General features: G+C 41.3%; 1 protein-coding gene across 3 annotated transcripts in view; it reads right to left on the bottom strand.

Moving 5' to 3' along the window:
• Positions 1–6,035: 6,035 nt before the first annotated feature.
• SLC9A3 (solute carrier family 9 member A3) overlaps positions 6,036–14,169 on the bottom strand; it is a 133,029-nt gene continuing 124,895 nt past the window's right edge. For 2 of the 3 annotated variants that reach the window (XM_056824346.1, XM_056824345.1), the window contains one exon: positions 6,036–12,220. In XM_056824346.1, coding sequence (XP_056680324.1) covers positions 12,217–12,220 — 4 coding nt within the window. In that variant the 3' untranslated portion in view covers positions 6,036–12,216. The remainder of the gene's footprint in view (positions 12,221–14,169) is intronic. The other variant, XR_008917819.1, reaches the window with a different exon arrangement.

Raw genomic sequence — 14,169 nt, 5'->3', positions numbered from 1 at the left:
GGTCATTTAACTGTTTCCCTCAGTTTCTTCATCTATAAAAACGAGCTGGAGAAGGAAATGGCAAACCACTCTGGTATCTCTGCCAAGAAAATAACAAATGGAGTTTTGAAGTCAGATGAGACTGAAAAAAGCTTAAACAACAAATAAAAATCCAACTCACACAATTAATTTTGTCTTTCCAACTAGAACTGTTTTGATTTACCTGAGGATCTGCTGCTCTGGGAACCTATCTAGCCCCTATAACTATCCTTTTTTTTTTTTTAAAGTCCTTACCTTCTGTCTTAAAATTAATACTGTGTATTGGTTCTAAGGCAGAAGAGTGGTAATGACTAGGCAATGGGGGTTAAGTGACTTGCCCAGGGTCACATAGCTAAGAAGTGTCTAAGGTCAGATTTGAACCCAGGAATTCCCATCTCTGGGCCTGACCCTCAATCCACTGAGCTACCCAGCTGCCCCCTATAACTATCCTTTATGGAAACATGGCATCTTCACTGGATTGTACTTTGGGTGTTTTTGTTTTTTAATTTATTGAAAAGTCAGAATTTGTTCATTTTCAACTTTGAGCACCTAGGAAAAACAGAACTTTGCTCCATTGAGAAAGCATTTCCTTTCACTTAGTCCCCCAGTTCAAGGAAAAGTAAAACTAGGCACTAAAGGCATGCTCTCTCCTACTCCCCAATATGTATTCTTTATTTTTGTTTCCAATCTATTACTGTGAAGTACCTATCTGAATGTTTTGTCCAGTTCTGAGTGCCATATTTTATAAACAACATTGATTAAATGGGGCATGTGGCTTCAAGTATTATCACATTGACTTGTTCTGCTTGGTCTCAAAGGGCCAAACTTTAAGTATTGAAGAGGCAGGTTGCAGTTGATTTCTGCAGATTTACAGAAAGGAAAAGCTTTATTACATTTAACCTCTCCAAAAGTAAAATGGGTTGCTTTGGGAGGTTGAGTTTTTCTGAGAAGATTAAAATTGATTCTGAATCATTTTTCATTGACCTTATTTTCAGTTAATTGATTTTGTCCTGTAATTGCCTACGTTGTGGTTCTTTGCCTCTGGACTTAGTTTAGAAATTCGGGTGGTATATTGGGAGTTAAGTTTAGGGACCCTTCTGCTAATGAACGCCTCGGAGGAATCTGTTGTCCTTGAGAGACTGGTAGATGTCTTCATCAAGCATGTCTACTTTGCCATCCAAAGTTTAGCCTAATATCTTTTGACTTTGCAGGTAGATTCAAATGATGAACTTTTCTTAATCAGAGGGGTAGGAAGGAGCCATTCCTAGCCCTCATTTTCAACTTCCAACCAATTATATTGCTTTCCTATGCCTCAGCTATGTAACCAATCATGTCAGCAACCCCATGATGTCATCTACACTACTCTGTTTTAACCTAAAAATGAGTTGTTTTCATCTCAGGGCCTTTGGCTCAAGAAACTAAGGCAAGCCATTGACTGATTCTATTAGCAGGCGATGCCTTTGTTAATAAAATGTTATCTTGCTTGAAGAACCTTGAAGAACCTCTGCTTTTATTGAATTTTGCTTTGTGACCTCTCTCATTGAAGTCAAGTAAAATCTGGATGACCACTTCTCGGAGAATTAGACCATATTCTGATGTTCCTTTCAGTCCTGAGATTTTGTGATCCTTCTTTCTCTGGTCTTCTTCCCCTTCCCTTTTTTTCTTCTTCTTCTTCCTCTTTCTTTCCCAGAGTATCCATTTGCATTAAGATTGGCACATTGAAATACTACTTGATCCTTCTGGTGGCATTTAAGGGTAAAAAGAGGTTCCTGACTCTTGGGCTAGTATTTTTTGTTGCTCTCAAGCATCGCCAAGGGCCAGCTCTAGTTCCCATGGTATCAGTCCCTGTTTCTTTCTCTGTCTCTCCAACATCCAAAGAGTCTCCATTTCCCCAGTTTCTCTAAGTGTATAACCTCGTTTTTGAGGAAAAAAAAGAAAAAAGATTACTTGATCTCTAGTTTGGCTATCCAAAGAGCACTGAATTTAAAGGCAGAGGATGAGAGTTCAGATCCTGGATTATCTACTTTCTGGTCAGTTATATAACTTGTGCAATAAATCTCTAAGTCTCTTCCAGTTCTAAAACCCTGGGCACTTTGGCTCCATTTTATAGGTGACTGCATCCCAGAGAGGGTGGGTGACAGTGTAGAAGTAATGATTTGAACTCAAGCCCTCTGATGGCAAGATCAGTACTCTCCATTATACCTCACTTTCTTTTAGCATCCAGAATCACCTTCTTGACACAATGAACTAAAGAGGTCCTTATTGATGCCAGGAGTCATAGTGCTTAATAAAATGTTTGTTTAGTCATTTTCAGTCCTGTCCAACTCTTTTTTTTTTAATCCCTTACCTCCTGCCTTAGAATCAATACTGTGTATTAGTTCCAAGGCAGAAGAGTGGTATAGACTAGGCAATGGGGGTTAAGCAACTGGCCCAGGGTCACACAGCTGGGAAGTGTCTGAGGTCAGAGTTGAACCTAGAATCTCCCTTCTCTAGGCCTGGCTTTCTATCCACTGAGATACCCAGCTGACCCCTGTGTCCAACTCTTTGTTGGGGTTTTCTTGGCAAAGATGCTAGCTTTGTTTGCCATTTCCTTCTCCAGCTCATTTTACAGATGAGGAAACTGAGGCAAATAGGGCAAAGTAGTGACTTATTAAAGTTGTAAACTCTTGTAAGGGTTTCCTAACACTTACTCGATTATTTATATAGTGTGGTATCCTCTTAATTTCTCCTAAGTGAATAGGCTGTGAGTGTTCTGACTGTTGAGAAAAATGGCTCTCGGGGCAGTCTTCAGAATTCCAGCTTGGCCAGTTACTTAACTCCATTTCCTACTGAACTCTTACTTAATTAACTCTTAATTGACAACGATCCTATTATACTAGTGTCTGATCTGAGGCCTTCTTGGATCCAGGCCCATCATTCCATCCACTGAACCACCTAGCTGCCTGCTTCATAAATGCTCTGGTTCTAAAGTGGGTATGTGCACGGTAGAAAGTGGCAGAAACCAAGCAAGCATTGATTAAATGCCTCCTATGTACTCGGCATTGTGGTACATGTTGGAGATACACAGGCAAAAGGATGAAGCAGTCCTTGCTCTCAGGACATACTGTCCAGGTGACCAGGTTCCAGTTTGACCACAACAATGATTTTTGAAAGCCTGACCCCACTTTGGAGGCTCGTAGACCCCTACACAAAACAGCAACGACAAAAGATGAGAAATGCTTGTTGTTGTTTTTGTATTTTTGAGCCTGGAAGGAAAGTGACCCATCCATCATGGACCTGTTCCCACTGTTGATCAGCATCGAAATGGAAGCTTCCCACGTTTCTCCCCACTCAAGTCCATCCTATAGTCAGCTTTCAACATGGTCTTCCCAAAGCCCTGGACTTTTGGACTTCTCCATCATGGCCCCATGCCAGGTGCCTTTCTTCCCCCTTTCAAGTTCATTTTGTGTGTGGTCTTTCTCTCGTTAGATTGGAAGCTCCTTGAGGCCAAGGACTGACTGTCTTTGATTTTTGTGTCCTCAGCACTTAGCACAGTGCCTGGCACATGGTAGATAATAAATGGTTATCCACAGATTGGCTATCAAAGCCTTCAATAACCTGTCTCTCCCACCTCCAACTCCCACCTTTCTAGGCTTCTTATACCACTCCTCAACATAATCTGTGATCCAGTGTCACTAACCTCTTTGCTATTCCTTGATAAGACAGTCCAGATTCTGATTTTAGGTATTTTAACTGGCTGTCTCCCATCCCAAAATGTTCTCCCTCCTCATCTTTGCTTCCTGCCCTCCTTCAAGTCCCAGGGAAAACCCCACCTTCAGTTAGGAAGTCTTTCTTGATCCCTCTTAATTTTTTTTTTTAAACCTTTACCTCTGTCTTAGTATCGGCAATCAGGGCGAAGTGACTTGCTCAGGTTCACACGAGGAACTCACGTAATTCTAGTGCCATCCACTTTTGATATTGGCTCATCCATTAGACTTTGAGCTCTTTAAGAAAAGGGACTATATTTTGCCTCTCCCTAAAATTTGGCATACTTCCTAGCACATAGTAGGTGCTTAATGTGTGTTTATTGACTGACTGGCAGCATTGTTTCCAATCTAGTCTGGTTTGCTTCTCCATAGACAGCTTAGTGGACTCCATGCTCCAGCGATTCACCATGTTGGTGCCAGAATTCGTTCTGAGGCTATATACAATGGCTTTCGCCCTGCCTCAACTCAGCCCTCTGGGTACAGGGATCAGACCTTTACCATGGCCGGACACAAACATCTCCTCAACAACTGCTGTTTACATGGTGTCGTATAATGTATGATGTGTTAGGTAAGACATAAACCATAGACGAGGCACAGTAACTGCCTTCAAGACCCTTATGCTAATAATGGGATAAAATAACACGGAAATAACTGACACATACTATTACACAACGAGAATGCTGGAGAGTCATAAAAGAAAATACTGTGAAGTCTGAGGGGGAGATTGTTTCTCATTAGGCATTTACTGATCAAAGAAAGGATTCTGGGAGAAGGAGAAGGACCCCTGGGCGTTAAAAGGGAATATGAGTGGCCTGAAAATGGGAGTGCCTGGGTTCAAATTTGCCTCAGACGCCTCCTAGCTGTGTAACCCTGGACAAGTCACTTAACCCCAATTGCCTGGCCCTTACTGCTCTTCTGTTTTGAAACTAAAACTTAGTATTGATTCTAAGACAGAAGATAAGGGTTTTTGTAAAAAATAAAAATGTTTCTTAAAGATTAACAGGAATTCAACCAGTAAAGATGGGGAGGGGCATTCTCGACACTGTTCGAGGACAAAGAGCTGTCCTATATAGTCCTAGTTCATTCCTCTTGTAACAATTAACTTTTCCATGAAAGTTTACAGTTTTTCTTTGTTATCTTATCCACTGTCATGAATTCATTTATCATCACTATACTGATGATTCTCAAATCTACTTATTCTTCCCTGTCCTCTCTCCTAACCTCTACTCTAATGTCTCCAGTTGCCCTTTGGACATCTTTAACTGCATGTCATGCAGATATAATCCAATGACATGTTCAAAACTGAACTCCTTATCTTTCTCTCCAAACCCTCCCCTTTGCCTAACTTTCTTATTTTGGTGGAGTCTGTCACCCTTGTTCCAGCCATCTAAGCTCATCAGCTAGGTGTCATCCTTCACTCCTCATTCTCCTTGCATAAATCAATGTTCAAGTCTGGTCCTTTCTACCTTAATAGCTCTGCTCCCCTCCAGGTCTGCCACCTGTGAGCTACCCACCTTATCCCCCTGTGCACTCCCATTGACTGCTGGGAGGAGGGGCGGGGGATGTGAAAAAAATGTCATCAGGTGTGGTAGAGAGGGGGAGGGGAGCAGCTCCACCTTAGTCTCTGCTGCCTTTCTAATAATGAACTCTGGGGACATTCCTCTGGGGGAAATGAGGGAGGGTGGCCGCATGGCCACAGAGAGTGCTCTGTGTGCCATCTTTGGCACCCGTGCCATAGGTTTGTCATCACTGGCCTAGAAGATCTCTAATGTTCCTTCTAGCTCTGATTCTGATTTTAGGAATGTAGGTGCTGAGGAAGGGAGGAGGAAAATGGAGAAGGGGTGTGGGAGGAGCCCCAAATTCAAAAATTTTGCCTAGAGCTAGTCCTAGTTAACATTTTCTCTTCCCACCTCCCAGAAACCAAAAGGGAAGGAACCCTTTTCAGAATAAATGAGCTGCTATATTCTTGTCAAATATTCCTATCCCCACCCTGCTTTCAGTGAAAAAGCCAGGGGAATTAAGCTTCTATGGCCCCATTCCTTCATTTACTTGTCCAAGGCAGTAGACTCCATGACACTCATTGATTTATAGTAACCTGGAAGGGTCCTCTCTGGGTCAGTGGCATGTAGGGATCATTGTACAAAATATCAAGTTTTGATTTCACAGTTTCACTGTCTGTCTATACCCTTGCAGAGTTTATTAAGTAGATTTCTTCTCTATGAAAGGTCACATCTTTGGTCTCATCATCATGGCAGAGAAGATCAAAGCAGATTCATTCCCAACTACACAATTTTTTAATCACACAATTGCTACAAAGAACAACCCTTTAGAAGGGGGAAGCGAATAAATTAATTTTTAATGTCTGAGCAATGGTCACATATACGTTTCTTTATATCTGGGATTATGAAATGTGATTCCATCAAAATCATAATTTATAGACAAAGTTTTCATCACAAGGTGATTCGAAAATATATTTCATAGAATTGATCAAGCAATATTACAGCATGTAATGGGAATGAAGTCCTAGCCTTATGTAGGAATTATTGCCAATCCTCTAAAAGGCATCTGGAGAAAGGCTCATTAAGGCACATAATTATTTGTGATTAAGATCACACAAAGTTCCAATTTGATCACATATCTGCAAATTAACATTCCATACAACCAGCTTAACAACTTGCTTCCAGTTCAATACCAAGGAAATTCTTCCCCCTGTTTTTCTCACCATAGTAGATCACTATCACAGCACACTGAACATCGCAACAAAATTAAACCAAGTACAAAGTATACAGAGCTGAGAATCATTGATTTCTTATATTTATGCATTTTATCTTTGTACAACAAAGTAGGCTAAAGGTATGTATTAAATAAATAGGAAATTTAAATTCTTCCCTAATAAAATTATATAACACATTTTTTCTCCTAAGGAATATACATTCATAAGAATTTTTTTACATTCCATTTTACAGTAATGATAAAAATGGTGAGAATGTGCTATTTATCAAATATACAGTAATAAGATTCATAACACTGTGTAAATAGACTAAAAACCTACTGAACTCTTTCTTGAGAATGTGAAATGTAGGGAAGAGAAATATCACACCTTCCACGAAATGAGGTCTCCTTGTTCAATACAAAATATTCTTATCTGGAAATTCTACCCCCTACACAGTTATTGGGTAACTTCTGTATTTCATACAAGCAGAGATGAAAGAAAATATCTGCCTGGCCACTAAAGGACAAACTGCAAAGAAAAAAAATAACAAAAACAAAAGGTTCAAGTAAATATTTGTTGAATGAATGAAACAATAGACAAATGTGTTCTCAAGTCACAGCTGAGCTCTGCTGACCAACATCCAGAGGCAGTAGTGTACGGTTGGGACAAGACAGTCAAAGAGCTTTTTTTCCTGTCTTTACAGCTGATTGTGCTGAAGAAGATTGGGTAGAATGTGTTGCAGTCCAACTTGTTTGTTAAGATGGTTGAAAATATCTGATTGTCTGTGCTGTGATCCATTTTTTTAAAAAGTCGTTGCTTTGTTTTTAGATTGTCTGGATAAGTACTATGCCAAGCTTGAGCCTTCCAACACATAGGATGCAACCAAGCAATTAAGGAGGCACTTTGGAAAATGAATGAACTCTTTCAGATCTTTAAGGACTTTTCAGTGCACAGGAGAGGTCATTCTAAGGATGAAACCCCAACAACCTGAAACACTTAGTGTGGCTCTCAGAGTGCCCAGAATATTGTCATGCTGGAAGACTGTTTTTTGACAGCATAGAATTAGCCATTTTCTGGTCAAATTATTCTTTGGGAATTGTCCTGAAGAACCAACCTTGCTGCTCAACAGGTCTAACTGGCCATGTGATTAACCTGAGGGGATCATTATGATAGCCAAGAACACCAGACTTGCTTTCAATATAAAATTATATGCATGTAGTTTGATTTCTGCACCGTGGAAATTATGCTGACTGAAAAGATGATTGGGAAATATGAAGAACCATTGAAAACACGCAAAGTTCACTAGAAGAGATCCCTATTACACCATTTGGGATTTTTATTACACATTGGAATATGTGATAAGTCAAAATGGGTCCCCTGAATCTAAGCACCTTTAAAAGGAAAAACAGGACAGTAAGATTCCTAAAAGCAGGTCTCAGAGTCTTGTCTCCCAGTGACAGATTTTTAAAAGGTATCATCTGCTCTATTATGTGACAATTCCTTCTTTTCTTCATTTGGAACAAACATTCGTAGGGGTATGAAAGTGAGGAACCTTTAGCTACTTGAGTAATCTGCAACTGGTGCACACCATGATGAATGGATATAAACTATTCATAGTTTTTCCCTTGTCATGACTATTCTGAGAACAGCTGCTGGTAAAAGATGAATCAGAAATCAGAAGACAAAGGTGATCAGTGAGCAATTTCATTTTCCTGATCAAAGGGCTTGAGAAGACTGATTGCTTATGCCATACTTATAAAAAACATTTTCAAATCACTATAGTCTGTCTCTTATTATGCCTCCCCAAAATAGAAGTTTGAACAATGCAGCTTGAATTCTGCTGGACTCAGATGTGAACCAAGGAGCCATTCATTTATTACTTGGTGTTCAAAAGATATCCTGCATCAGAGATGTTTGCAATATGTTCCCTAAGTTTACAACCTGGTTGATACTCCCTTCTCTTGGCTACGTGTAGGGGAGAGGTGCTCTTTTGCCACACTGTTCTCACTCTTTACCCTCATAAAAAGAGCACCTACTCTTCCTTTCACTGGGACTACTTTGGGTCCTTTCTGGTGGGGCTGGGGGGCAGGAGGTGGGGTGGGGAAGGATCCTAGGATTAATTTTCCAGGTCTGAGCTTTGTCAACATAGAATGTTGACCCAGGGAAGACTGATGTTCTCTAAACAGTGAACAACTCTCTCACTCCCTTTCAGGAGTCATCCAGAGTAGGATGAAGGATCATCACCAGTACTCTGAGAGTGGTTCCTTCCTGCCTTTCTTGAAATCATGCCCTAATGATGGCATGGGGCAATTCATACTTAGGTTGTCTTAAGGACTGGCTCCCCTCTTCCCGGAGCATAGGAATGTGGAAGGGGGGGAGGAAGGAAAAAAGATTCAGCAGACAGTTTTAGTTTAAATTTCTGAACTGTCATAGAGGGCTTACCCTGCAGATCTCCTAATATGGTCTCGTGCTCCCTTTGATAAAAAATAGATTTACCACTTTACCATTTGGTTGTTTCTGCTTCTCAAAGAACATGGAAAAATGATGATGGCAGCTACACAGAACAAATAAAACTTATCTAATAAGTCAAATCAGTTTGTTGGAAGAGAAAATAGCCTTTCAGTCAAATTGTTTGTTGGGTACCATGTTTTAAAAGAACTGATTTCTAAATCAGGTTTTTAACCAGCAGTATTGGCACCATGAGTAGGGAAGGTAAATGATATCCAGAATTTACCCTTGGGCCATTCTGTATGGATGCTCTTATGTTGGCAGGCATACATTATTAATCATTGCAATCTTTTCTCCCTCCCACCTCCCACCTCCCACCTCCCACCTCCTCCACTGCTCAGGACTGTCCTTCCCATTGCTTGGTCTAACAAACTACCCGACTCTTCTGGTGGTGTCTTAAACCAGTGAGTTCAGGCAGGTGAACCACTCCATGAAAAGTGCTTCCCCAGGCCCTGAGAATGCCAGAATCCTTGAAGCAGTCAGGTCTTCAGCCTCTGTCCTAATAGTAGTCATAAGGGGTGTTGAGTGATCCCTTGCAGAAATATAGCTAAGCTTTCTCTTTGTTGTTACCTTCCAAACAGGAAGTTGACTGGGGGAATAGGTAGCTTAAAATACAGGTAAGATAGAACCTAGCTCCTTACTTCTCCTGGTTTGGGACAGTAGCAGGCCAATGTTTGGACAATCAGTTATTATGCAATATCTGAAACTATCAAAGTCATTCAGTCTAATCATTCACTTTTATGTGCTGTCAGGAGGTGAAGAGACAGAAGGCCTTATTACTGATAGAGAACAATATAGAGAGGTCAAAGGACTTCCTAGGTTTGCACAGTGGCAAAAGTGGGAGCTGAACTCTGATTTCTTTGAGGTACAGAAACTCTATTCTGAACTTCATCCAGTGTTCACCTTGAGTTGACTAATGCAGGAAACTTTGGTGTCAAAAAGATAAAGATACATAATTAACTCAAAATGTCCCATATTGAAACAAATGAAATACAAGACAGTTTGTTGGGAAAAAATACATCCTCCCCAAAGAACTCTGGTGCACTTTGGAAAAGTCATTTGAGCTCGGCCTCACCCATTCAACAAGTAACTCACCTGGGGAGTCACAGGCAGACCTGAGAAGCCTCACCTAACACTAGTGAGCTCTTAGGACCCTACAGCCAATCCTTTCCCAAAGTTTACCTTTTGGGCAAGAAAACCTGATGATGATAACTCTTTTGGACAACTAGGGATCTTTAGCAACCATATTTGTAATGGCTCCTTGCTTCGGGGTCCAAAAGAGTTCATTTATGAGGGAAGATCTGGCTGACCAAGGCAATTCTTGCTCAGCTGAGATGTGTTGGGGCATAAAGTATAATTATATAATGATGCCCTATCCCCAAAGCAGCCAGGATATACTAATATCCAACATCTCTGTCCACAGTACTTGTGAATTTTTGCTTCCTGAGTCATCAAATTGTGGCACTTAAAGCAACACAAAAGGACAGAGGAAATAAGACTAATTGAGTTGTGCAAAAAAGATTAAGAAAATATACAGCAGATGGGAACATAAGTGGTTGCAAAATTGGTCAATAAGGGATTAATCACTCAGACTCAGTTAAGCAATCTTTCTGATGAAAAGGGGAGGAAAGGTGTGTGAATTATTATTTAAACAAAGACAAAAACCAAAATCAAATTTGTAGTTAACTATCCATTGAATATTAGGTAAATCCCACCATTACCAACACCAAAGAGCCAAAGTGACCTTTTTTGTGACTTGTTCATTACAGCAGAGGAATCAACCATGTGCAAAGACTGCAGAAAAGGAATCTGTTCATGCATGAGTTTTCCAGGTGAGGCCAATCAAATCTCTCAGTCTGACTTTTAGATGGACTAGATGGGTCAGCAAATTAGCCATGAAGATCACGACTGTTTCATCAGGTAGTTCTCTATTGCTCAATCTTAGCATCACTGAGAGAAATCAGCTATATAATGAGGAATCAAATTCCTCAAGTGAAGTGAGTTTTTCAAGGATTTAATGACACAAAACAGTCAGAAGTAGGAAAATGATGTCTGAAGAGTTTCCCTTGGAGGAAAAGGCACTGATCCATCTCATCCAGAGGAGACCTGAGATCCCAAAGAAAAGCCGAGCAGTAGTTCGAAGTCAACAGCTTTATCTTTGTTTTGTATCTAAAGCTAAGGTGATACCTCTCCCTAACCATATTCCTACCTTTCCCCCGGTGACATTTCCCTCTCATCACTCTTCTCTGTTGACTAAATTTTACTTATGAGCTCTGTGGGCAGGGATGCCATATGGGCAGCACCCAACACAGTTCTGCTACAGCAACCATAGCTAAAGAGGGCAGTAAAACATTTGGGAGTTCGTGACTGTGGACTCAATCTTGCCATACTCCCCCTTCCTCGAATCCCCTCATGGAGTTCCAGGCAAAGGATGCCAAGAAGTTTCAGCGTCAAGAATCTCGTTTCCTCTCATGCCAATGAGGAAAGGGAGAAATGCTAGCTAGAAGTCCCTCTGCAGGACAAACAGGCAAAGCTGGGACTCTGGGCTTCCTTTTTCCCTTTTGCGATGGAGAGCTCTACTTTTCCCAGATTCAGTTCCCATCCCGCTTCTCTTTTTCTATGCCCAATGATACTTTCCCCCCTTGCTCTCTCCTGGTTCACAGCTGTGTCTCCTCTTGTTCCAGAGAATGCGGGAGGATGTGGCAAGACTGAGGGAGGGAAGCTAGTTTCTGTAGCTTGGGGTAGCGGAGGGGTTTGGGTCTGTGGAAGGACCTTCGGCTCTGAACTCGCCTCGCTGCCGCTGATCTCAAGTGTGCGTGCATGTTGAGCAGGGTTCTCTTCTCCTGGAGGACTTTGGGGGCAGGGCCCCCCAGCTCTTCTTTCAGGCCCGCAGGTGCGTCTTGCTTGGAGTTCGCCGACTCCCCTTTGGTCTCAGAACCATAGCCGGGGCTCACGGGCAGGGGATTGTTCTGACTGGAGTTGGCATTGGGGTTGGTGTCAGGTGGCTTTCCATCATAAGGCTTTGTGTATTCTGAGGCAGGAGGCAGAGTACTGACTCCTCTATTGTCTAGGGAAGAATAGTTCTGTGTCCATGGCCTTTGCAGACAGGCTGGGAGGAGGAGCAGGGGCTTCTCAGGGGGACACGAAGTGGGGTTGGCTTGATCTGGTTTCCAGGAAGGCAATTTTTCCCTTGAAGAAGAATATCCTGTCAATGGCACATCAGAACCTGTCTCACCTAGGACAGCAAATGGAGACAATCAATCAATCCAGCAATGAATGATTAAAATGATAGAATTGGGGGGGGGGGGGGCTGGGAGGGACCTCTGGGTTTACCCAATCCAGTACATTCTTTTTACATGAGGAAACCAAAGGGACAAATTGCATAACTAATTTGAGGCAGACTTGGGAATAAACCCTGGTTTCCTGACTTCCAATTCAAGGTACTTTCTAGTAACAGGCAACAGTTGACTTTTATGTAGTGCTTCCTTATGGCGACTCACCATATCCCTGTCAGATAAATAGTAGGACAGGAGTTATTATTATCCCATTTTCATAGATGAAAAAACTAAGGCTACGAAGGGGAAGAGACTTGCCCAAGGTCAAAATCAAAGGTGAAATGTAGTTTTAAAAAAAGAGCAATGAATTTGGAGTCAGAGGAACAGCTCTGAATATCAATGCTACTAGTTATTACTTATGTGGGATGGGCTGGTCATTTTACCTATCTAGGGCTTTTGCCTCTTACATCTTTTTAAGTAGAATATTTGGGGAGGATATGGAGATAGAAAGAAAGGCAAAAACAGTCCCTCTATTTGCAGGGGAGACAATGTAAATAACTAGGTATATACAAGCTATACGCAGAGTCAATGGCAGACAATCTGACATGAGGCTAGATTAGCATCTGGGGATTTGGGACTCTTATGGGAGGTGGAATATAAACAGGAGGAAGTATTAGAAACTAAAGGATAGGACTGAGAAGATATGGGGTGGGGCATGGGGGGATAGCCAAGGCCAAAGCACAGAGACAAGGGATAGAACATTGTGTCTGAGGAATTGCCAGGTGGCTAAGGATTGTAGACTTTGTGAAAGGAAGTGAAGTGGTAGAAGGCTGGAAGAGGCTAATTTATGAAGAAATGGAAAAATCAAAAAGAAGATTTTATATTTTGTCCTGAAGGTAATAGAAAACCATTGGAAGTTCTTCAAGTGGGGGGGGGGGATGACATGGTTAAACTCTAGAAAAACCATATTGCCAAGCTGAAGAGGATCAGTAGGAGAGGAGAAAAATTCGAGATGAGGAAAACAGAAGGGTCCAGATGAGAGGTGATGAGAGAATGAACTAGTGTTGTGCCTAAATGAATAAGAGGATGTGTAGGAGAAAACAAGGTCAGACAATTGACTAGATATGGAGAGTTGAAGATGACACCAAGGTTGAAGGACTGAATGGATGATGTGTCCTCAGCAGTAATAGTTCAGAAAGGGGGAAAATTTTAGGGAATGATAATGAACTGTTTTTCACACATTGAGTTTGAGTTTGAGATATCTATGGGACATTTAGCTTGAGGTTTTCAAAAGGCAGTTGGGAAGGCATAAATGGTAGACATATAGATTTGGGAATGATCTGCACAGTGAGGATAACTGAACTTGTGGGAGCTCAGAACAGATCCTTGGGAAGCACCCAGGGATAGTGGGTTTGACATGGATAACTCTTCATTGTCTACAGCTCCTCTATTGTGATATTTGATTGTAAGCTCCTTGAAAGCTGGATTGACTCCTCTTTGTATTTGTGTGTACAGCACTTAGCACAGTGACTGGCATATAGGAAGGGCTTAATGAATGTATTCAGTTCATGCATTCATTTATTCTGACTGAATCTCATTTTAACACGTCCTTCCTTTGAATTCCTTCCTTAAAGCAAGGCACTGTGGGCTCAGGAAGGCTCCTTTCCTCCAATTTATATTCAAAAGCTTTGAGAACACCAATTGACCTCTTTGCAGATGATTCATGAGTCCCTATCTATTTTTTAAAATGTATTTTCTTTTTTATTTAATTGATTAATTTAGAGTATTTTTCCAGAATTACAGAAATCATGTTCTTTCCCTCCCTTCCCCCTAACCTCCTTCCATAGCTGACACACAATTCCACTGTGTTTTACATGTGTCATTGGAGACCCTATCTATTGAGTAAGAT

The sequence above is a fragment of the Monodelphis domestica genome, chromosome 3, assembly GCF_027887165.1.
Source record: "Monodelphis domestica isolate mMonDom1 chromosome 3, mMonDom1.pri, whole genome shotgun sequence".
In the NCBI taxonomy this organism is placed as follows: domain Eukaryota; kingdom Metazoa; phylum Chordata; class Mammalia; order Didelphimorphia; family Didelphidae; genus Monodelphis; species Monodelphis domestica.
The sequence above is the reverse complement of the archived record's forward strand: the minus strand, read 5'-3'. Positions and strand labels throughout refer to the sequence as shown.